Genomic DNA, 24,774 nt, shown 5'->3' with positions numbered 1-24,774 from the left:
ACTGAGCAATGTGTTTGCACGTAAAGGCAACACGAGTTGTTGATAGTATGCCAGTCAAAGCAATCCCAGCAAGTATAAATCATTTTATTATAAATGACAAATGAGCGGTATCAAACCTGATCACGCCCACTCACAGTTCAATGCTAAGATATGAAGAAGTAATTGGAATGTTTCTGAAATGTTCACTCATTCCCCTGCAAGAAACATCATCACTTCTTGGGCTCTGAAGGAGGCAACTCCACCAGCTTGTTGTGCACATGCATCATCCCTGGGGGGTGTGGAGAATACAACAATAAGTATTGTCCCATGTTTTTAATATTGTGCTTTAGTCTCACCTTTGAAATATTTAACCGTCTTCACACGCAGTTCCAGAGTGGCGTCTTCGTCACATACAAAAACAGTCTGTGGGTGCTGCTGGAAGGCAGATACAGTCCACATGTGGTTCACACCTTCTTCTATGGCTTTGTAAAGGGCAAATGCCTTGTGAGCCCCTGTGATGAGGATCATGACCTATGGGGGATGTAAATATTCACATTTTAACCTTTTGCTTAGGAATGCCATGTAATGGCATGTACCCTAAGTCAACTGGGATAGGCTCCAGCTCACCTCTGGCCCTGATAAGCAATAGAAAATGAATATGTTACGCGCTAACAATGGATCTGCGTGATCGATCGATAGCGCTGCGCCCGAGATGGATGTGTGTAGTTTGTTTAGATGCCAACAGATGGCAGCGCTGAGCGTTGTTCATTCATTCATTCATTCATTTTCTACCGCTTTTCCTCAGGAGGGCGAGAGGCTGGGCACATATAGACAAACAACCATTCACACTCACATTCATACCTATGGACAATTTGGAGTCGCCAATTAACCTAGCATGTTTTTGTAATGCGTGGTTAGCACGCAGACCTCACAGCTAGGAGACCAGGGTTCAATTCCACCCCCGACCATCTAGGTCAGGGGTCGGCAACCTTTACGATCAAAAGAGCCATTTTCCCCCCTTGCTCATGAAAGAAAAATAGGCTGGAGCCGCAAAACATAATTTAAAAACAATAGCTAATAATCTTTGAATCTGAATCTAAAAGTTTGAATCTGTCTTTATTTTAACTAGTTTTAACAGGAGAATACAGCAAATAGAAGCTCAGTGTACATGTGTAATGGAAGCCAACTCATACAGTATCATCTTGGTTAAACCTCAATACCTGATGCCTGAAGAACTGTGTAGCAACATTCTCACATCCACAGCAAATTGCGAGTGTCCCAAGATTTTGATTGACTGCCAGATTCTGAGGGAATTTTGGGGTATCAAAGTAGTTCAGAGGAGAAAAAGCGGAGTTGATCAAGTACTCTTCCTAGTATACGGTCTCACAGAAAGTCCGATTTTTTTCAACACTCAGTACAAAGATTGAAGATTGTTAAATAAAAAACTTGAGCATTGCGAAGGGAGCCACAACAAAGACGCTGAAGAGCCACATGCGGCTCTGGAGCCGTGGGTTGCTGACCTCTGATCTAGGTCAATTGGCGATTGTCCATAAGTATGAATGTGAGTATGAATGGTTGTTTGTCTATATGTGCCCTGTGATTGGCTGGCCACCAGTCCAGGGTGTACCCCACCTCTCGGCTGAAGACAGCTGGGATAGGCTCCATCACCCCCGCAACCCTCATGAGGAAAAAGCGGTAGAAAATGAATGAATGAATGAATCCAATTAAAAAAAAACAGTTGTACGTATATTTGAAGCCAAATCAAGATATTTCCGAGGGTACTCCGGTTTCCTCCCACATTCCAAAAACATGCTAGGTTAATTAGCGACTCCAAATTGTCCATAGGTATGAATGTGAGTGTGAATGGTTGTTTGTCTATATGTGCACTGTGATTGGCTGGCGACCAGTCCAGGGTGTACCCCGCCTCTCGCCCCGAAGACAGCTGGGATAGTCTCCAGCACCCCCGCGACCCTCGTGAGGATAAGCGGTAGAAAATGAATGAATGGTGTAGTATAGGTTTACTTTTTCATTAACTCTTCTCCAAACAGAATAAAATCAAACAACCATTCACACTCACATTCATACCTATGGACAATTTGGAGTCGCCAATTAACCTAGCATGTTTTTGGAATGTGGGAGGAAAGTCGGAGTCCCCGGAGAAAAAAACCCACTTGGCTAACAGCTGAGTCATTTTAAGAGGACAATAAATGTATATTACCATAAAAGCTGTACATAGACCACTCCAAAGTATATCCAAGTTTAATTCTTACAGTACTGATACTTTAGAAGATACCATAAAATGGAGTGTGCTGATTTTTAGTGAGATACGGTATCTCACCTGGATATGTTGACATTGATCTTATCTCTCACCTCCTTTGCATCCATGACGGTGCCCACTCCGACAGTCAGCGCCATAGTGGGCACCTTTGACAGGTCCCCATCAAAGAACCTAGCATTCGCCATGATGGTGTCCTTTGCCAGCGTCTTCACCCTGGTTCTAGAAACCAGGCTTGATCCGGGCTCGTTGAAGGCGATGTGGCCATCCGGTCCGATCCCTAACACGACACGACAGGGAGAAGCATTTGGCTGATGCAGAACAAGATAAGGTCAATCATTGTCAGCATTGTTGACTTCCTGTCATACCTCCGACGAACAACTCGATCCCACCAGCTGCTGTTATTTTCCCCTCGAACGCATCACACTCTGCTTTCAAATCTGGAGCATTGCCATCAAGGATGTGCGTGTTCTCTGCTCTTATGTCAATGTGCTTGAAGAAGTTATTCCACATGAAGGAATGGTAGCTCTCCGGGTGATCTCTGGGAAGTCCTGCATTGGATTTTTTATTTTTTTTTAACATTTCATTCTAAAATAGTCATTGATGGATGAATGACTTACCCACATATTCATCCATATTGAACGTCTTGACATACTCGAAGGAGATTTCCCCTTTCTTGAAATACTCAATAAGTTTCTTGTAACATCCCAAAGGTGTGCTTCCTGTATGGTAATGGTTTGATTTCATTTGAACATGCATCAGATTACAATTGAATGCATCACATAATCAGTTCACAGTTCCACATGTCCAAAAGGAGTAGGAAGAAGCAAAGCTTATTAAATCCTACCCCTCCATCTGGTACTTTTACAATCAGTAACTGTTACATTTGTTCACTTCCTGCTTTCCTAATATAATTTAAGTTTTATTTTTTTATTAATTTAACATTATTAAATTACTAATTAAATTATTATGAATATTAATATTTGCATTCATTATATATATATATATAATTTATTTTCTATTTTATTTATTTATTGATTTTTATGGGTTATTTTACGAGGTATATGACCATCCAATAACATAATGGGTACCATAGTAAGTGTCAATATACACAGGGCACATATAGACAAACAACCATTCACACTCACATTCATACCTATGGAAAAATTTGGAGTCACCAATTAACCTAGCATGTTTTTGGAATGTGGGAGGAAACCGGAGTACCCGGAGAAAACCCACGCATGCACGGGGAGAACATGCAAACTCCACACAGAGATGGCCGAGGGTGGAATTGAACCCTGGTCTCCTCGCTGTGAGGTCTGCGTGCTAACCACTCGACCACCGTGCCGCACTTTTATAGTTATTATAGTTAAAAAGCCTATGGCTTTTTAACGCAGTCCTAGCATATAAGTGTTTCAAATGTAGTTCTTCCCTGAGATCATATTTCTCCTCTCTTGTAGAGAAGTATCGGATGACATTTTTAGGTAATTGGGTATTTTTAGCCTTATGCATTATTTTAGCTGTTTGAAGATGAACTATATCAGCAAGTTGAAGTATTTGTGATTTTAGAAATAAGGAGTTGGTATGTTCTCTGTAGGCGGCATTATGAATTATCCTTACTGACTTTTTGTAGTACATTTAGCGATTGAAGATTGCTTTTATAGTTATTAGCCTATATTTCCACACAATAAGTAAGATATGGTAGAACCAGAGAGCAATAAAGAGTGTGGAGTGATTTCTGAGAACAAATTTTGCTTTGTTCAATACTGAAATATTTCTTGCCACCTTATGTTGTATATTTGTAATATTATAAGGTTTCCAGCTCATATTTTCATCTATTGTGATATCCAGAAATTTATTTTCGTTCACCCTTTCAATGTCCACACAGTATAAAAGTCATAAAAATATATTATTGTTTATTTCTAGTGAAGGAAACAGTAAATATCAGTGACTTACCCGTAGGAAGACCAAGTGTGAAATATCTGTCCGGCCCAGGTTTGAAAAGCAAAATCTTATTCCTGACGTATTTTGCAGCCCACTCGCTAGACGCCTCGTAGTCGTCGAGAATGATCAGTTTCATTTTTCTGTTTGTAAAAATACGACAAAGGCTTTGTCAAAAGTTAGGCTTTCAGGACAAAACACACCTACATCAGACTTTAGACTCATCAAGATGTAAACTTAATCCAGACAAGAGTACATTTTCAATACTATTGTTACATTTGTTTCAGAAATATGTCGAAAGATATATATACATATATTAGAAAACACAGCTAATACTCGTGTTGCACTAGAAAACATATAGAAAGTTTAAGGTATTTTACGGTTACCTCCGACTGCCTGAACCGATAGTCTGATCATGTGATCCGGTGCTGTGGCGGATGAGTACGAAGGCGGAAGTGACGGTGGTATGTTTCCGGTACACACTGCTGACTTCAGCAGTTTAGTAGTTTGAAAATTATATTTTCTGGAAAACGTTTTGTCTTCCAAACTATTTAGAAATGTATATAAACGTCAATTTAATATTGTAAGTCAAGTGAAAACATTGAAAACAATAGATAACAAGTCCAACCATGTTTTCAAAAATGTTAAAACCTTTCTTTGTGTATTAATCATATTGTGTTGTGTTTATTCATCAGTCGTTTATATATATATATATATATATATATATATACATCTAAGGATAATTCATAATGTCGCCTACAGAGAACATACTAACTCATTTCTAAAATCACAAATACTTCAACCTAAAAATGTCATCCAATACTTCTCTACAAGAGAGGAGAGAAATATGATCTCAGGGAAGAACTAAATTTGAAACACTTATATGCTAGGACTACGTTAAAAAGCCATAGCATTTCAGTATGTGGAATCAAACTATGGAATGGATTGAGTAAGGACTTCAAACAATGCACAATGATGAGCCAATTCAAGAAACAATACAAGCAGTTGATGTTTGCTAAATACAAGGATGAAGAGTCTTGAACCAGTCATGATGTGCTATATATATCACTATATTGACACTTACTATGGTACCCATTATGTCATTGGATGGTCATATCACGTCCTAAAATAACCTCAAATCACCTAAAAAAATCAATCAATAAATACAATAGAAAATAAATAAAAAATATATAAAACAAAAATACAATTATATATAAATACAAATAAAAATTAATAAAATAAAAAATATATTAGGAAAGCAGGAAGTGAACAAATGTAACAGTTACTGATTGTAAAAGTACCAGATGGAGGGGTAGGTTTTAATAAGCTTTGCTTCTTCCTACTCCTTTTGGACATGTGGAACTGTGAACTGATTATGGGATGCACGCAATTGTAATCTGATGCATGTTCAAATGAAATAAAACCATTACTATTTTTTTTCTCTTTTGTAATAGCGGCTTGTTAGAATGAACAAAATTTGCTCATTACAATTCTCAGTAGCTCATCCAAGTTATGTTCAAATGAAAATGAAGACTTAGGTCGGGTGAGTTACTTGGTTCCTTACAGTACAAGTGATTTTCAATACCTTTATTAAAACCATAGTGTGATACAGACCAGAACACGTACAGAGAGCACACAACAGAAATAAATACCATCATGTGTACGCCGCTCATTGTCAAACAGGCTTATTGCAGCTGGCTTCGGAATTATGTCATCAGGGGAAAAAAAAGAGAGAGAGAGAGAGAGAGAGAGAGCGAAAGAGATGGATGGATGGATGCCATGGAATTCAGACAGCGCCACCACCCGGAGTTGGGATTAGCGTGCTAAAAAAAACTCTGCCTGTTGACTGAAGTGCATTTCCTGAAACGCTTTAACACTCCCAAGACTGCAACCCATTTTCAAAAAGCAGCTAGCCCGCCCCCCCAACTTCAAAGCTTTTAGTCAAGGTCCATCTCAGGCTTGTTTTCCGTTTCCGAGGTGGCATTGCCTGTGCTCTCGCTCGTTCCTTTATCTGCGCCTTCTTCCGGGGCTTTCTCCTGTCCGTTCACGGGCCCGTTCTGCTCTGCTGACGTTTCCTCCTTCGGCAACTCCACCTTGGGTTTGGGCTTGGTCACGATAGGGTTGCAGGCGGAGAATAGTTCCTGGAAATATCACATGTAACAACGTAATGTAAGGAAAACGCAAGAGTCTCACAACTTGGGAAGGGGGTGTTCATGTATCCAACCACAGATAGCGTCAGGTATTTAGTAGGAGTGTGGCTCAGAGTGTGGCTCAGGCTTGACAAATATTACAATGCAACTGGGATGCTAAGTAGCTCACATTAGTGGTTTCTATTTGCCTGTCTGCTTATTCTTGGTTCTTATTATGCAATTGGAGGTGGAACTAACTAACCATCTTTTGTTTCTTTTCAGCCAGTCAGGTTAATCTTTTCAACCAAGATTAACCTAAAGATTAAAAAATATATATATCTCTGTCGGGCTTTGTGTGCATCTCACCTTGGTTTTTGCTTGAATTTCTTGCACTTTGACAGAGGGATCCATCATCAAGCTCTGTTTGCTTTGCTGGTTCATGGCGCTATTCATCCACATCATCGCTTCCGTGGCCAGTTTGTCCACTTTGGCAACATCCGCCTCGTCGAGATGGTCGTACTGTTCCTCCTGACCCACATAAAAGTTCAATTACATAATGAATATTTGAAGACAACATTTTTTTGGCAGGGTTAAAATGTCCACATTTTCTAATTAATGATGGGGGAAAACGTTAATTTCAGTGAAACGGATTATTCCGGTTCATTTAGTAAAAAGATCCGCTCATTTCGGTTAATTTGGTCGTTAGCTTGTATGATCTCGCCCTGTGCATAGACCAGAGTCAGTCTGTTCACTCATTTTCATGTTCGTTCCGACTCAACAGCGCAACAACACTTGATGACTAGTGGTGTGTCGGTCATGAACAAACGGGTCAAAAGAACTAGTTCTTTTTTGTGAATGGAATAAACGACGTCACCGACAGTGTCAATCTCTCAGTCTTTCAGTCAGCAAACCCCACCCACAGAGGGAGGCGCTACGAAGACAGCAAGCACGCAGATAGTGGAGGAACGGTGAACTGACTCTTCAGCCAATCAAAAAAACCAAAAAAACATTTGCAACTGAATGGGTATTTTAGGGGCGGTGAGCTTGTTCATTCTGTTCACAAAAAAGAACTAGTTCTTTTGACCCGTTCATTCATGACCGACACACCACTATTTCTAATCATTCATTCATTAATTTTCTACCGCTTTTTTCACACGAGGGCCGCGAGGGGCGCCGGAGCCCATCCACGCTGTCTTCGGGCGGGAGGCGGGGTACACCCTGGACTGGTCGCCAGCCAATCCAGGGCACATATAGACAAACAACCATTCACACTCACGTTCATACCTATGGACAATTTGGAGTTGCCACTTAACCTAGCATGTTTTTGGAATGTGGGAGGAAACCTGAGAGCACAGGGAGAACATGCAAACTCCACACAGAGATGGCCGAGGGTGGAACTGAACTGTGACGTCTGCACGCTAACCACTCGACCGCCGTGCCGCCCCTTATTTCTAATCAATCATTCAACAATGTGCAGTCCAATAAAACTTCATTCATTCATTTTCTACCGCTTTTTCCTCACGAGTGTCGCGGGGGGCGCCGGAGCCCATCCCAGCTGTCTTTGGGCAAGAGGCGGGGTACACCCTGGACTGGTGGCCAGCCAATCACAGGGCACATATAGACAAACAACCATTCACACTCACACCTATGGACAATTTGGAGTCGCCAATTAACCTAGCATGCAAACTCCACATAGAGATGCCCGAGGGTGGAATTGACCTGTGAGGCCTGCACGCTAACCACTCGACCGCCGTGTCGCCCCTTATTTCTAATCAATCATAGAACAATATGCAGTCCAATAAAACTTGCCATTTTAAAAAGGTGGTTCACATTTGTGGCAGTATGATAAAAGATAAATAAACAACAAACAGAATAAAAAGGTGTAGCCTTAAAAAAATGCACAAAAATTTCAGTTTTTTGGCGTGCAATTTTGCCTGCAAATACAGAATACAGTATGACCGTACCTTCATTTTGCACGCTTCAACAAATTTCATGTACTGCTGGATTTGTTTCCCCAGTTCTTCAAATGACTTGGGTCTCTCCTCAGCCTCATTGAATCGATCCTGGATGGGCTGGCCGAGTTTCTGCAAAGTGGAAGCGGTTTTAATGCCATCTCGATATTTTATCCGCTTTGTGCCGACTCATTCGAGTCGCGATTACCTTCAGCTCTGCTAGCCTGTCAATGTACACCTGCTTGGATTGGTCCTCGCCATCCTCATACAGCCAGTTCTCAGTATCCTCGAGTTTTAATGACAAAGCATCTCTTTCCTAACAAATACAAATAAACATGGCATCAGGAATGCTGAATTTCGTTCTCGCTTCCCTAACGTCGGCTACGGAGTTTGGACTCACAGCTTCTCCAACAAACTTCTCCAGCATGCCGTGGAGTTTGTCCCTCATCTCGTACACGTACTCCTCTACATTGTTCTTGGCGTCGTTCCTCTCCTTTTCCAGCTTGTCCTGCATGATCATCTTACCCTGAGGAGCGGTTGGAAATCACATCATGTCAAAATGGCGTGAAGGACAGTTCTGGTGGTCGTGTGGGAAGCTGGAGGACGTGTCAGTACCTCGTTTTCTACAAAAAGATTGAGCATGTCATCAGCCAGCTGCCACTGTGGACTGTTTTCAATAGGAAGCTCCAGGACTTTTGTTTTGACTTTGGGCTTTTTGGCTTGAGGAGGCTGATCAGACTTCTTCTCGCCTTTTCCCTCCTCTGTGGTAGTCTAAAAAACACAAAAACAAAAGTAAGCCAAGAAGAAAGACTGAGAAGAGCACTGGTATATGCCAAGATATGTAAAGAAAATAAATCAAATATATATATATATATATATATATATATATATATTAATATGCATCTCATCCATGAGTCATGAAAACTAAACTAGTAACACCGTTTTCTCAAAAGTGCCGTTCACCTCCATCTCCTCATTCTCTCGAGGAGTCTTCTCCTCTTGTTCTTTTGGACCATCTCCCTCATCCTGCGGCTCCTCCTGGTCAGTCTGCATCTTGTTCTACAGAGACGGAAAACACAACAACATGTGGCAAGAACAATCTCTGACGACAAAGATCAATTGGACTATAGCAGGGGCCTCAAACTAGTGTCCTGCGGGCCGCGTGTTTGATATGGATGCTGTATGGTATCATGTACCCAGAAAAAATGATTACGTTTGATTAATGTTCATGTTAAAGATTAAATAACTGTTAATAGTTATCCTCCCTATCCGTGTAGAAGTGGTAAGTTTTTGGCTTTTTAAGTTTAAAGGAAATAACTTGTAGGCTACCGTTTAGGTCGCTAGCTCTCTAGTTTGCGAGTTAGCATGTGTCTCAAGACCCTTCAGTTGCGCAATATGTTGTAAATAAAAGAGTATAAATGTGACTATAGTCGTGTTTTGTCATGTCTACAGGGCTCTAATAATGCTTTGTTAATTTTAATCTGAAAAAAATAATTTGTCTACCCACCAACTATATGTGGTTTCTTAAGTTTCTATTATTTGCCGTTTTATTATTATTATATTTATTTATTACTGATTGATTGATTTTCTTTATTCTTGATTTGTTTATTTTTCATCTTATTTTGTGCAGAAAAATAAAAATTAAGATATTTGAGAACAGTGGAATGTTTTATCAGAGCTTTTATTGTTGAAAATCGGAACCAAAGCACTGAAAAAGTTTGTATATTTTTCTGTTTTTAATAAATGCGTTTTGTTTTTTTTGGAAAACCTGATGCGGCCCAGCCTTGCCCACACCCTAGCTCCAGTGGCCCCCAGGTAAATTGAGTTTGAGACCCCTGGTCTATAGTGTACCTCTCCATCCTTTTCATTGGCCTGCTCCGTCTCCATGGGTTCTTCTGTCTCGTCAGATTTGAGCACCTCCACCAGAGAAGCGCTGGACACGCTAAAGATTCCGTGGATGTTCACTCGCACCTTAACTTTCACCTTGGAGCTCTCGCCAGATGCCTGCGGGACAACTTTTTGGATCAGGAACTGGCCTGTGTGAACGATAATAGGCAGGAAGAATTAGGAATCCACAGACGACTCGGGGATGAATTAATTTATTGTGTGTGGGTAATTCCCATACATTTATTCATAGAAGTTAGAAATGGAATGTGTAGTTAATAAAAATGTTGATAGTGTTCAAATCAGAGCAAACACTGGAGTTAAAAGCTAAAGACTAAAAGCATAAAATAGAACTAAAAAGATAAAAACGTAAGAGTTTAAAAATATTAGTTAAAAGCCTGATTAAAAGGGTGCATCTTTAATCTTTTTTTTTTTTTTTTTAAATATCAACAGTCTCCGCAGTCCTGAGGCTCTCCGGCAGGCTGTTCCACAGGTGGGGCCACAGTGGCTAAATGCTGCCTCACCGTGGGTTTTGGTTCTGGGTTTTGGTATAGTTAAAAGGCCAGTGCCGGAGGACCGCAGGGTCTGCGGGGGTTGATAAGGTAAAAGCAGATCAGATAAATAAGAACGTGCAAGGCTGTTAAGACATTTAAAAACCAGTACAGGGCTGTACATTAAAAACAAAAATGACTTGCCCATGGGGAATCCTTAAGATGAGAACTACTTGCCCGAACTTGTAAAATGAAAAGACTGCCATAATGATATCATCTAATTTTTGTGGCATCACATGAGAATCTCAAATAAAGATGAAATGATTATCATTTCTTGTGGTTGTTTTCCTACATAGATCATGACGTTGCATGGAAATCTGCATTGTCAAGAGACTTCTAGGCACTTCGCCTTTTATAAGTTGTGCACCACAATGAAACATTATTGAATAGACATATTTGTGTACTCGTAAAGTGTTTTTAATCCAGAAAAAAATGCTCAACGGTCAAACAATAATTTGTGAAGCAAAGGTGAGAAAAAATACACAGAGAAATGGAACCACTAGATTTTGTAGCTTGTGCAAAATCAGCACTTGGTATTGGATCTAATCGGTGGTGTTTCATTGTGACCACTTCAAATTGTCACAGCAATGTGATTCACTCACCTGTGCCATCATTTGATTTGCTGCCGCTAATAAAATATTTGTTTAGGAGGCACTGAAGAATTAGATCATGTTGGCAGGGACGCCATGATAGATGTTTTCGTAGTCAAACCATCGCTGATTGGTTGATCGCAAACAAGAAAAACACGGACTGTGGACTGCGAACCGCAGTCTAAATAAACAATTCTGATTGGTCCATTTCAAGATTTGCAAGAATTGGTTTGCAAATTACCACCGGAATTACACAGTCCGTGTTTTACCAACATCCAACAAGAACCGCTTTTAAAAAAAACTCTTGGCAGTATGGCATGCCAAAGTGCACTTGCCCGACGGGAATATCACTGATTGGATTTACTTGCCCCAATTTTGTTTTAACTTGCCCCGGGCCATCGGTACATCGTTATTGCCGAGCCCTGCAGTAAGAGAATCTTAAAAAAAATCGATCCTGAAGCGGACGGGGAGCCAATGTAGCAACTTTAAAACCGGTGTAATGTGCTCCCGCCCCACTGGTCCTCGTCAGCACGTGTGCGGCTGAATTCTGTAATAATCCGAGATTTAAAATACTCTTTTTGGGAAGACCAGAGAGCAGGGCATTACAGTAATCTAAGCGACAGGAAGTAAAAGCATGCATTAGTGTTTTACCTTCCAGGTTCCACTATAGTTACTTACCGATGGTAGGATCAGGGTAGGGCAGCGTATTAGGACTGTTGTAGTAGGCCTCCAAAGAGAAAGGCTCCTTGCGGTAGAACGTCAACACTTTGGAAAAAGGTGCCACGTGGTTCATGGGGAACACCTCGCAATCACTACGGCGCAAAACAGAGAGACATCAATGCTCGTACCAACGAACAGAAAGCATAAGCAAGACGTAGCGGTCAACTTTTGTTTTTACCTTACGCCTTCCTCAGCAGCAGAATGCCACTTCAAGGAAATGGGATAGGGAACGACGTCTGTGATGGAGAACTCACGCACTTTAAAGGCCGGTGACAGGATTGCACACTGTTGCGATGGAAAACAAACACACTTTCACGTTTATTATAGTCAACAGATGCTCGCTTCGGCTATGCCGAATATTGCGAGAAATTAATACGACAGCACATGAAGCAAAGAGTGTGACGTACCTGCAAAGCACATCCTCTGGCCACTGCTTCGTCAGCATTCAGTGTGGTGCTTAATTCCTTCCCGAAGAATTTGCTGATCCTCTCTTTGACGGCCGGGATCCTGGAAGCCCCACCCACAATCTCCACCGCATAGATGTCTTCCTTTTTTAGTTCTAAAAAGGGAAATAAAGAAATCGAATGAAGGGGTGATTACAATGTGTCGTGAACAGAACGAATCAAGGCGTGATCCTCACTGGATTGCTCCAAAAGTCTCTGCAGGGGAGGCTCCACTCTGGCCAAAATGTCTGCACTCATCTCTTCAAATAGACCCCTTGTGAAAAAGAAGAGACAACATCAGAAAAGGTACCTGAATGAGCTAAAACTGATCCGACGAGGTCATCGCCGACCTGTTGAGCTTTCCTGTGACGTCGATCTCATTCATGAAGCACTCGATGTTAAGTGGCAGGTCGGACGAGTTGGCACTCATGAGCTTTTTCAGTTTCTCACACTCTTGGTAAAGCCTGACCAGAGCCCGGGGCTTGGACTTCACATCCAGCTTGTACTTCTTGGCAAATTCCTCGCAGAAATACCTGACTAATACCTCATCAAAGTCCTTCCCTCCCAGCTCGGCATCACAGGCCGTGGCAAGAACCTGGGAGTACGGGGAAGCAAACCAACACATGAAACAAAAGCTTGTCACAGCTTATATAAACGAATACAAAACAACATTTTTAACCATTCCCGACCTTGAGCTTGCCCTTGTTGAAGGCACACACTGATGTCTGGTATCCAGAATGGCCCAGGTCCACAAACACCACATTCCTGGCCTTCTCCTCCGGAGCAGGTAGATCCTGCTTATAGATCCCATATGCCAAAGCCACTGCAGGGAAGAGTTGTGTGTAACAACAGAAGACCACAAAGCTCCAGATTCACATTGTGTACCGCTAAGTAAACATGCTTTGACTGACGATATGAAGGCTGGCTGAATTCCAACAGTGTTCTACTTCCTGTTTGCTTGTCATATCAAATTGGACTCATTTAAAATACACAAAAATCATGTGAACAGCTATGTAAAAATTGCATCTATTTTTTTAAGAGAAAGATTATCTCTACTTTGTTATGCTTTTTCCTGATTTTTAAGAATTTGAAGACGTATGTGAGGCCTAGAAGACGTGTTGGTATCCTAGCAACAGCAAACAGTAAGAGAATCCTTGAAAAGGAGGTCAAAGATGTAGACTAAAATAAAAGGAGTACAGTTTATGCAATGGAAATAACATTATGCATTAGAGTTTATCATATTATGGATACTGGCCAAAGCAGTGAAAACATGCTAGGTAACATTTTAACATGAATGAAGACATTACATACTGTTTAACAATGATGCTTTTCCTTTTCCATTTTAGAGCAGGACCAATATTAGCAGATTGGTTCCGCATAACCCATATTTGTTACAATGTATTATATTTCTTACATCAATTTAATACATCTTCGTCCACTCTGTAAAGTGGCAGAATTGGCGTTTGTTTTCTCACAGGCAATTTGTACCATCTGTCAAATGTTTGTAGCATTCCTTGAAATGCTGTCTTTTAAACTGTTTTAGAGAGACTCCAAATTGTCCAAAGGTATGAATGTGAGTGTGAATGGTTGTTTGCCTATATGGGCCCTGTGATTGGCTGGCGACCAGTCCAGGGTGTACCCCGCCTCTCGCCCAAAGACAGCTGGGATAGGCTCCAGCTCCCCCTGTGACCCTCGTGAGGAAAAAGCGGCAGAAAATGAATGAATGAAGACATTACATACTGTTTAACAATGATGCGTTTCCTTTTCCATTTTAGAGCAGGACCAATATTAGCAGATTGGTTCCATCCGGGTAACCCATATTTGTTACAATGTCTTATATTTCTTACATCAATTTAATACATCTTCCACTCTGTAAAGTGGCAGAATTGGCGTTTGTTTTCTTACAGGCAATTTGCACTGTCAAATGTTTGCAGCATTTCTTGAAATGCTGTCTTTTAAACTGTTGAAGAGCAGCATTTATTTTGTCTAGCTGTCCTCTGATATTTATGAAACATAAAAAATATTGGACGCTCGAGTGGTTAGCGCGCAGACCTCACAGCTAGGAGACCAGGGTTCGATTCCACCCTCGGCCATCTCTGTGTGGACTTTCTCCGGGTACTCCGGTTTCCTCCCACATTCCAAAAACATGCTAGGTTAATTGGCAACTCCAAATTGTCCATAGGTATGAATGTGAGTGTGAATGGTTGTTTTGTCTATATGTGCCCTGTGATTGGCTGGCGACCAGTTCAGGGTGTAGAAGACAGCTGGGATTGGCTCCAGCACCCCCGCGACCCTCGTGAGGATAAGAGATAGAAAATGAATGAATAAAAAATATTTCCAATTAAAAAAAAGTTCTACCTATATTTGAAGCCAAATCTTTGTGTTTATTGGTTAGCATTTTAGCTTTCACTAGTTAAATTCTTCCTTTTTGCTATATTTTTCCAATTTATTTTTTTTATTTTATTCCTGCAACGAGCCGCATTCCTCAGATGCTCCCTGGGCCACACTTTGAACACCCATGTGTGTTTCGCCAGGAAGGCAAGGTTCTACCAGGCAGGAGTGTATCCAAAGTACCTTCTTGGCTTTGTCGTTGGTGAGGGGCTGGGTTGCATTGTGCTGGGGCTTATGCAGCTTTCATATGCATTGGATTGCATGATGATACTGTACTGTGTTGAATTAGCAAATAATGCATGACAAAACACTTCCGGTTTTTTGCCAAAGGGCTGACCTCATAATAAAAACTGTTTGGTGTACCCGTTCTTACAGTATATACAAAAACACAATACACACCTGCAGTTGTCTCATTCATGAGCCTCAAGCAGTTGAGTCCTGCAATCTGTGCAGCATCGACCACCGATCTCCTCTCCGAATCAGTGAAGTAACAGGGAACCTGGGAAGACAACAGGACATGTACTGTAGCCGTCTTTTAAAGTTAAAATCCTGTTTGCATGCTTTTTCTGAGGAATAACTCATGTGTGCTCTTGTGCCATGACTGAATTTGTGTGTAAACCTTCCAATCAGTAACCAATAACCAATAAAGCATGCCATTGTCAGTTAAAAGGTGGGGTCAAACGAACGAGGCAACGCTGCATTGTGATACTTACAGAGACGACACAGTCAGCTACCGGCTTCTTCAGTGCACCTTCCGCCGTCTCCTTCAGCTTGGTGAGAAGCATGGCGGTGACCTGCTCGATGCTGAACACCTTCTCCTCTTCCATGTACATAACCTTTTGGGAACAGCAGATTTATCACCTTTTAGTGTGAAATTATTCTTTCACTGCATCTTAAAAATACAAATAAAAAGCTGCTCAAATGTTGGTGCACACAAATGAGCGCCTCCATTATAAAATAGTCAAACTGTGTGTCATTCTTTAATTATGCACGGTGATGGAAAGAGATCCTAGCGGTGCGTCTTGAGATTTAAATATTACATGAAGTTATGCTGACGGGCCTCCAGTGTGCCGAGACCGCCCTTAAATTGCCGAGTATTACTGCTGGGTTGCAATTAGCACTGGATCATCCTACAGAACGTTTCAACTGTAGATACAATTATTACAGCGTAAGTTATCACCCTTATATCCATTTGCTTAGACAATAGAAAGTGTGACCCTGATCAGAGACCCCCAGGTTCTGGAGGTGCCTGGATGAGCCAACAGCGACCCTGCAGATGTTCATGTTAATCCTGCAAGAATGTGTCAAGATAAGAACTCAAAACAATAAAAGTAATTACTCTCACATATATACACACACACACAGACAAACAAATACAGCTTGTGTAACTGCGTTCTCCCCCCCCCCCCCCCCCCCCCGTTGCACGACCATGTACAGTGCATCCGGAAAGTATTCACAGCGCTTCACTTTTTCTACATTTTGTCATGTTACAGCCTCATTCCAATCTGAATTAAATTAATCTCTTACCTCAAAATTCTACACAAAATACTCCATTATGACAATGTGAAAAAAGGTTTTTTTGACATGTTTTGAATTTATTAAAAATAAAAAACAAAAAAAATCACATTTACATAAGTATTCACAGCCTTTGCCATGAAGCTCAAAATTGAGCTCAGGTGCATCTTTTTTCCACTGATCCACTGAGATCTTTCTACAGCTTAATTGGAGTCCACCTGCAGTAAATTCAGTTGATTGGACATGATTTGGAAATATAATAACTGTCTATATAAGGTCCCGCAGTTGACTGTGCATGTCAGAGCACAAACACCAAGCATGAAGTCAAAAGAACTGTCTGTAGACCTGCGAGACAGGATTGTCTTGAGGCACAAATCCGGGGAAGGATCCAGAAAAATTTCTGCTGCTTTGATTGTCCCAATGAGCACAGTGGCCTCCATTATTCGTAAATGGAAGACGTTTGGAACCACCAGGACTCTTCCTGGTGTGGAGGAAACCAGGCACTGCTCATCACCAGGCCAATAACAGGCCAATAACGGCCAAAACAGTGAAGCATGGTGGTGGCAGCATCATGCTGTGGGGATGTTTTTCAGCAGCAGGAACTGGCAGACAAGTCAGGATAGAAGGAAAATGAATGCAGCAATATATAGAGATATCCTGGATGAAAACCTGCTCCAGAGCGCTCTTGACCTCAGTAGACTGTAGACATTAGCACACAGCCAAGATCTCAAAAGATTGGCTTCAGAACCACTCTGTGAATGTCCTGGAGTGGCCCAGCCAGAGTCCAGACTTGAATCCGATCGAACATCTCTGGAGAGATCTGAAAATGGCTGTGCACAGACGTCTCCCATCCAACCTGATGGAGCTTGAGACTTATTGCAAAGAAGAATGGGCAAAACTGCCTAAAGATAGGTGTGCTAAACTTGTGGGATCATATTCAAAAAGACTTGAGGCTGTAATTGCTGCCAAAGGTGGATCAACAAAGTATTAAGCAAAGGCTGTGAATACTTATGTAAATGTGATTTTTTTGTTTTCTATTTTTAATAAATTCAAAACATGTCAAAAAAACCTTTTTTCACGTTGTCATAATGGAGTATTTTGTGTAGAATTTTGAGGTAAGAGATTAATTTAATTCAGTTTGGAATGAGGCTGTAACATGACAAAATGTAGAAAAAGTGAAGTGCTGTGAATACTTTCCGGATGCACTGTAGTAGGGACCCCCGAAAGAGAATAAAAAGAGAAGAGTGTGAACTGTATACTCAGAGTGGAGCGGCATGTCACTGGGTATGTGGTTTCACTCTCATCGCTGCAAGTAACTTTGAATATTGTCTGTCTCTTCTGTATTTCTGTATTTAAGTGTTTTTACAAGTGTCACAGGAGTTTGAACCTGACATTTACTTGGTCCTTCGAGTCGGATCCCAAGACACCTGAGGAGTCCAGTTGTGGAGCGGACGAGACAGAAAGACCGTGGCCACGGCAGACAAAACCCTTTGATGGGGCTGTCTTCTCAGCTCAACAACTGGAAGCTGAAGGTTGACAGGATACCGACGGAAGAGAAGACAACAAAAGAGTAAGATATTTTTGATCTGTGTTGAGTGTGAGTGAAAGGGCGTCGTCCCTTTGTGTTAAAGCAGGGGTGGGCAAACTGAGACCTGGGGGCCGCATGCAGCCCGCTATTTGAGAACAGTGGAATGTTTTATCAGAGCTTTTCTTGTAGAAAATTGGAACCAAAGCAAAGTTTTAAAAAAATCTTTTGTTTTTAATAAATGCGTTTTGGGGTTTTTTTTGGAAAACCTGATGTGGCACAGTCTCACCCAGACCCTAGCTCCAGTGGCCCCCAAGTAAATTGAGTTTGAGACCCCTGTATTATAAAATTATATCATATATTATTTTATATATTTTATATTATATAATTATAAGATGGGAACTAAAAGTGGGAAACCACAAGTTAAAAAGGAAGTACTAAAGTGCAAGGATTGGTGTTACGTTTTAATGCCAACCAACCAAAGTAAACCATCTAGAATTATCGAGCCCTAAATTAATTAAATTACAACAAGAAAAACGACAAGAATAATATAGTAAGAGTCGTAATAATAGTATAGTAATAATCATATATAATCATAATAATAATAATCATATATAAATATATCATAATCAATATAATCATTATTACAGTAAACCTCGGATATATCGGATTCAATTGTTCCCACTGGTTTTGTCCGATATAAGCGAAATCCGTTATATGCATATACCGGAAAATGTCCATTTTACGCATATATTGGATTTATATTATCTTTTGCATATAAACAAAGACATCCATCCATTTTCTATACCGCTTATCTTCATGAGGGTCGCGGGCATGCTGGAGCCTATCCCAGTCTGGGTACACCCTGGACTGGTGGCCAGCCAATCACAGGGCACATATAAACAAACAACCATTCACACTCATATTCATACCTATGGACAATGTTGGAGTCGCTAATTAACCTAGCATGTTTTTGGAATGTGGGAGGAAACCGGAGTACCTGGAGAAAACCCACGCATGCACGGGGAGAACATGCAAACTCCACACAGAGATGGCCGAGGGTGGGGAAAGACAAAATAAGAAGCCAAAAAGTTACCACTTCCACACAAAACAAGAGAACTCATTCATTTTTCTGTGAGGTCTGCGCGCTAACCACTCAACCGCCGTGCCGCCCACCATTAACAAACTTAATGTATAAAAATGGAATGAGGAGGCAGAAAAAGCATTCTGTGAAATTAAAAGAGTACTCGTAGGAAGTACGATTGTACTACCTGATTACAGCAAAACATTTATACAAACAGTAGATTGTAAAGGTCATTAAATGACCTCAGTCTTACTACAAGAGGATGGTACAAAGAAACGACCAATAGCGTACTACTCTTCTAAGCTAGATGCAGTAGCATGCGCCATGCTACATTGTGTGCGGGCTGTAATGGCAGCAACTATAGCCGTGGAAACAAGTGCAACCATGGTATTGTTCCATCCACTCATACTGAAAGTACCTCATGCGGTTTCCACCCTGCTATTATAAACTAACATGACATTTTTGTCTCCTGCTAGACATCTGTCTTGCATGGCAACCACATTTAACACTTGAGCAATGCACCACGCTTAACCCAGCTACCATTCTACCACTCCCTGAGGAAGGCAAACCACATGATTGTTATGAATTAACAACACAAACTGCAAAGTGTAGACCAGACTTATTAGATCAAGCACTAACAAAAAGAGGTAATTTTTGTAGATGGTTCCTCAAAGAAAAATTGGGAAAAACAATAACAGGCTATGCAGTCATAGCGCTTACAGAAGCATGCAAATTAATAAACGGTTAAAACCAGTAACTCTTTTACCAATTTTACTCAATTACCAAAACAAATTGCTGTATGGAAATGCACGGCACATACAAATAATACTGATGCCATATTCTTTGGGAATGCATTCGCTTATAAAAATGGTAAAACAAGCGGCACTAAAGGCACTGAACTATCTTAAGACTAAAAAAATTACATTGAGATTTTGAAGATACTGGCAGACGTTCAACAACAGAGTCCAAAACAGGAAATTGACAAATTGACCAGTGGCTTAGGAATAAAGCAACCCTGGACAAAAATGTTTATATGTCAACAGATAATAAACCAATCTTGCCTAAAAAAAATTGTAAAAAGTTGGCTGCTGTTTTGAGTCACGGTGTTACACGTCTCAACACTATTAATACCCACTTTAATTCATATTTTAATAATCTTATTAAAAAAAATTGATAGTGTTTAATGTGTGCAAAACACAATGCCAAGGACAACTTATGACGTAGGCGTGGCCAATTTCCAAAACCACAATATTAATTTCAAGTAATACACATAGACTTATTGAGTTGACCTAGTCCAGGGTGTACCCAGCTTCTCGCCCAAAGACAGCTGGGATAGGCTCCAGCTCCTCCCGCGACCCTCGTGAGGAAAAGCGATAGAAAATGAATGAATGAAAATCAGCTCTGATTCTTGCATCCCAGAGCTTTTGTAGATTGGCTTCAGATGGGATGGAATTGGGGGTATGTGTATGAAATGGACCAGGATAATAGGAGTATACATACATAACAGGAGTATAAATGTGACTATAGTCGTGTTTTGTCATGTCTACAGGGCTCTAATAATGCTTTGTTAATTTTAATCTGAAAAAAATAACTTGTCTACCCACCAACTATATGTGGTTTCTTAAGTTTTTATTATTTGCCGTTTTATTATTATTATTATCTTTATTTATTTATTACTGATTGATTGATTGATTTTCTTTACTCTCGATTTGTTCATTTATTTTTCATCTCATTTTGTGTAGAAAAATAAAAAAGTAAGATATTTGACAACAGTGGAATGTTTTATCAGAGCTTTTCTTGTAGAAAATCAAAACCAAAGCAAAGTTTATTTATTTTTCTGTTTTTAATAAATGCATTTTTTTTTGTTTTTTTTGGGGAAAACCTGATGCGGTCCAGTCTCACCCAGACCCGAACTCCAGTGGCCCCCAAGTAAATTGAGTTTGAGACTGAAGCCAGGAGAGTGTAAAAAGAAAAGACTGGCACTCTCCCAAGTGGGAAGGTCCTTATCAAGTATTGTTAACAACACAGACAGTGTTAAGAATTGCAGAAAGAAACACTTGGATACGCAGGGCTCTACATTAAAAACAAAAATGACTTGCCCATGGGGAATCCTTAAGGTGACAACTACTTGCCCGAACTCGCCCCATGTAAAATGAAAAGACTGCCATAATGATATCTAATTTTTGTGGCATCACATGAGAATCTCAAATAAAGATGAAATGATTATCATTTTTTGTGGTTGTTTTCCTACATAGATCATGACATTGCATGGAAATCTGGATTGTCAAGAGACTTCTAGGCACTTCGCCTTTTATAAGTTGTGCACCACAATGAAACATTATTGAATAGACATATTTGTGTACTCGTAAAGTGTTTTTAATCCAGAAAAAAAATGCTCAATGGTCAAACAATAATTTGTGAAGCAAAGGAGAGAAAAATACACGGAGAAATGGAACCGCTAGAGTTTGTAGCTTGTGCAAAATCAGCACTTGGTATTGGATCTAATCGGTGGTGTTTCATTGTGACCACTTCAAATTGTCAGAGCAATGTGATTCACTCACCTGTGCCATCATTTGATTTGCTGCCGCTAATAAAATACTTGTTTAGGAGGCACTGGTTCATCACTTTTTGGTGTTTTCCTTCAGAAGTTGTTGAAGAATTAGATCATGTTGGCAGGGACGCCATGATAGATGTTTTCGCAGTCAAACGATTACTGATTGGTTGATCGCGAACAAGAACGGGTGTGGGTAAAACGCGGACTGTGGACTGCGAACCGCAGTCTAAATAAACAATTCTGATTGGTCCATTTCAAGATTTGCAAGGTTTGGTTTTCAAATTACCACCGGAATTACGCAGTCCGTGTTTTACCAACACCAAACAAGAACCGCTTTTAAAAAAAAAACTCTTGGCAGTATGGCATGCCAAAGTGCACTTGCCCGACGGGAATATCACTGATTGGATTTACTTGCCCCAGTTTTGTTTTAACTTGCCCCGGGCCATCGGTACATCGTTATTGTCGAGCCCTGACACTTACCAAAATGCACTAAAAGTATATATTTTCTTCTGACTTGCAGAGGGTTGGTGACCCTTGTCTTAACGCTTAAGTCGATGCGAGAACTAGGTTGGCATAGCTGGCACCATGAACTATTAATGTAATTTAAGCTAATTTACCATTTGCTTTCAAAAAATCAAAACAAACAATGTAGAACATAATTCCAAACTACTAGGGTTGGGCGATGTGGACTTGAGCATATATCACAATATTTTTGGGATGTATCACGATATGACAATATATAATTTAAATTCTTAAATTTTAAAAAAGCTACAAAGCTTAAGCCATTTAATGAAATTGTCAGGCACATTTATTTATTGGTAAAAAAGTGGCTAACTTTTCTAATGGGATGTCAGCCTCTGCACACATTGCTACTAAATCATCAACAAACTGTAATGCCTGTGCTTGTGATGAAGGAAGATGTAGTCACCCATGCAATTCCAACTGCATATGGAAAAATGACTTGTTTACACAGACATGGGGCAAACAGTGCTTTTATTTTGAAGAACGGTCACAAAAATATCAACCTCCATGTGCAATATTAAGGGCTTTAAATGCAATATACTAAGTTCTATGTGAAGTATTTCTATAATGCCTCATATTAACTCTAACAAGATCTCAGTGTATAGACTGGTCATATATCTCATCTCGTTTCATATTATCTACATACTGTATTTTATATAACTCTGGGAAAAACTGTTGATTTTGTTAATACTTGGGTTGTTTATTTTTCTACATTGTGTATTTTGTACTGCTTAACTGACTCTGTACTATTGCTGCTGTGCAATACAAATTTCCCCACTGAAGGACGAATAAAGCCATATCTTAATCTTAAAAGTATGTATGTATGCATGCATGTATATATACATTTACATTAATAAAACCGCTTTTATGATGGGCGACCGTAGAACACATTTAATATCAATATTGAAGGAAAATACCATACCATAGCCATCAAAACTTGACATGTCTAAGTGTAAGCTCACCTTGATTCCAGTCGTTCCTGTAGGCATTTGCGCAACATCGTAGACCAGGCTGGATTGGAGGCGCTGCACAAATGGATCTGAGAATGCCCGACCATGAAACCTCTTGAAGCCCTGCACCGTGTTCTTACAGTTTGTGACAACCTGTTCAACCATGGAGATTGGACACATAAGGAAAAATAAACGGATGTAAAACCCGTATGGTGGCCAACAGGGGCAAGTGCTTTAAAACACAGAAATTACCCAACATCAAAACACTACAGAGCACATTAAATGGGAAAATGCTGCAATAATTTCAAGATGGATATCACTCAGGTGGGATTCCTCTCGAAGCCAGGCTCTCTGAACTTGCAGAATTTATTCCATTTAGTTATTCGGACATTTGAAACTTTTTTTCTTATGCATGTGTTTTTGATCAAGCAGCGTTTATGGAATTACACAGCAATTCTTAATCTGCATCGTTTCCCCATTGGATGTGTTTTATAGGGTTATAATGCTTTATGGTCATTTCAGTGTTCTGAGACTATGGACGTTGCTGGCCCTTGTCTGCCACCACACATTTGACAGTCAAACTGTTTCTTTGTGATCTAGATTTGACATCACTGCAACCAATCATTCCCAAATACTCCATTAGTCACATTCTCAATAACAACACCAAGCAAGAATCATACCTGGCTTTTTGCAGCTGCACCAATTGATCTGTTCCTTGGCCCGAAAGAAACACATGCGCTATAATAATAATCAGAATAAAAAGTCATTTTAGTTGTCACATTTTGTAGAGTGAATCTGTCACAAGCAGTGATATTTTACTGTAACGCATTTGCTTAAAGTAGTGGTGATTAAATGTACAATTTAGATTTGGAAGAGCTACAATGAAACGCAATGACTTGGTAAATCCGTTTTTTGACATCAAGTGTACGGCGGCCTCCTCCCATCACGCGCTTTTCCGTGCCCAGAGGCATCACACAAAATCGGTCGCCTACATGTTCAGTTCTGCGCTATTTTGTAACTTATCATCGTGTAAATATATATTGAGAAGAAAGTTCAAATGAAGAAGCGAGGCGGCGTCTTTTTTCAACTCACTACAGTGTCATGATTGCGCTAGCATTAGCAGTAGCGTTAACATGCTGTTTCCTGTTGTGAAACCCATTAGCATGCTAACTACCCAAGTTAGCATTACCAGCTTCACACAACAAAAATGATCACAGGTGGATTCGTACACATTCCCCAACCTGTTAGAGGCACTCAAGACCTAAAAGTGAAGTTATCGTTCGTACTTACGGTGTACACCGGTCGCTGTATTCGTTGGCGACAGTTTCAATCCCACCGGCTCGGGCTACTGCTACATAGCAGTTCAAATATCCCACGTCGAATCCGACAACTGACATCTTAACTAGCTAACTCAGCGGGGTAGCGTACACTGAATAGGAATAAGAACCGCTGCGAAATGTTGATGGAGAAAAGGAGACTCAGCAACTGTGTTTAGGGTATGCTTTAGCTCAGCGACCGTTGATCCACCCTTGTTCTTGTTCCATGAAGCTGAGCAGCAGCAGCATGCGGTACACCGGCTGATGAACTACAGCCTTCAAGAATTTTCTATCCGTGTCGCCAACCAATAGCGTGAGAGACAGGAACATGACGCTGGGCCCCCCACTGGTTCAAAATAATATTGCAGTTTCCGCCATGTTGCTCAGGTTGGATGGAAAGCTTTAGATGTAGCACATTACAGCATCAAATTCATCACTTAACATATATATAGA

The 24,774-nt window shown here is 40.5% G+C and overlaps 2 protein-coding genes across 2 annotated transcripts; both read right to left on the bottom strand.

Moving 5' to 3' along the window:
• Positions 1 to 56: 56 nt before the first annotated feature.
• gnpda1 (glucosamine-6-phosphate deaminase 1) lies at positions 57 to 4,653 on the bottom strand. Its single transcript, XM_058063538.2, has 7 exons — positions 4,582 to 4,653; positions 4,211 to 4,338; positions 2,875 to 2,976; positions 2,623 to 2,805; positions 2,350 to 2,534; positions 336 to 510; positions 57 to 268 (listed from the first exon to the last, which is right to left on the bottom strand). Exons 2-7 carry the CDS (start codon positions 4,332 to 4,334, stop codon positions 210 to 212), a joined length of 828 nt encoding a protein of 275 aa, XP_057919521.2. The 5' UTR covers positions 4,335 to 4,338; positions 4,582 to 4,653; the 3' UTR covers positions 57 to 209.
• Positions 4,654 to 5,767: 1,114 nt separating this feature from the next.
• On the bottom strand, positions 5,768 to 24,611 carry hspa4b (heat shock protein 4b). Its single transcript, XM_058063522.2, has 19 exons — positions 24,296 to 24,611; positions 23,686 to 23,743; positions 23,018 to 23,158; positions 15,569 to 15,691; positions 15,255 to 15,354; positions 13,154 to 13,287; positions 12,815 to 13,059; positions 12,662 to 12,738; positions 12,429 to 12,580; positions 12,200 to 12,306; positions 11,980 to 12,113; positions 10,128 to 10,312; positions 9,240 to 9,335; positions 8,892 to 9,047; positions 8,677 to 8,802; positions 8,485 to 8,592; positions 8,289 to 8,408; positions 6,691 to 6,852; positions 5,768 to 6,336 (listed from the first exon to the last, which is right to left on the bottom strand). The coding sequence occupies exons 1-19, from the start codon at positions 24,400 to 24,402 to the stop codon at positions 6,133 to 6,135; spliced, it is 2,535 nt and encodes an 844-aa protein (XP_057919505.2). The 5' UTR covers positions 24,403 to 24,611; the 3' UTR covers positions 5,768 to 6,132.
• Positions 24,612 to 24,774: the final 163 nt, after the last annotated feature.

The sequence above is a fragment of the Doryrhamphus excisus genome, linkage group LG22 (assembly GCF_037039965.1).
Source record: "Doryrhamphus excisus strain RoL-2023G ecotype Guam linkage group LG22, RoL_Dexc_Guam_v1.1, whole genome shotgun sequence".
Taxonomy (NCBI): domain Eukaryota; kingdom Metazoa; phylum Chordata; class Actinopteri; order Syngnathiformes; family Syngnathidae; genus Doryrhamphus; species Doryrhamphus excisus.
The sequence above is the reverse complement of the archived record's forward strand: the minus strand, read 5'-3'. Positions and strand labels throughout refer to the sequence as shown.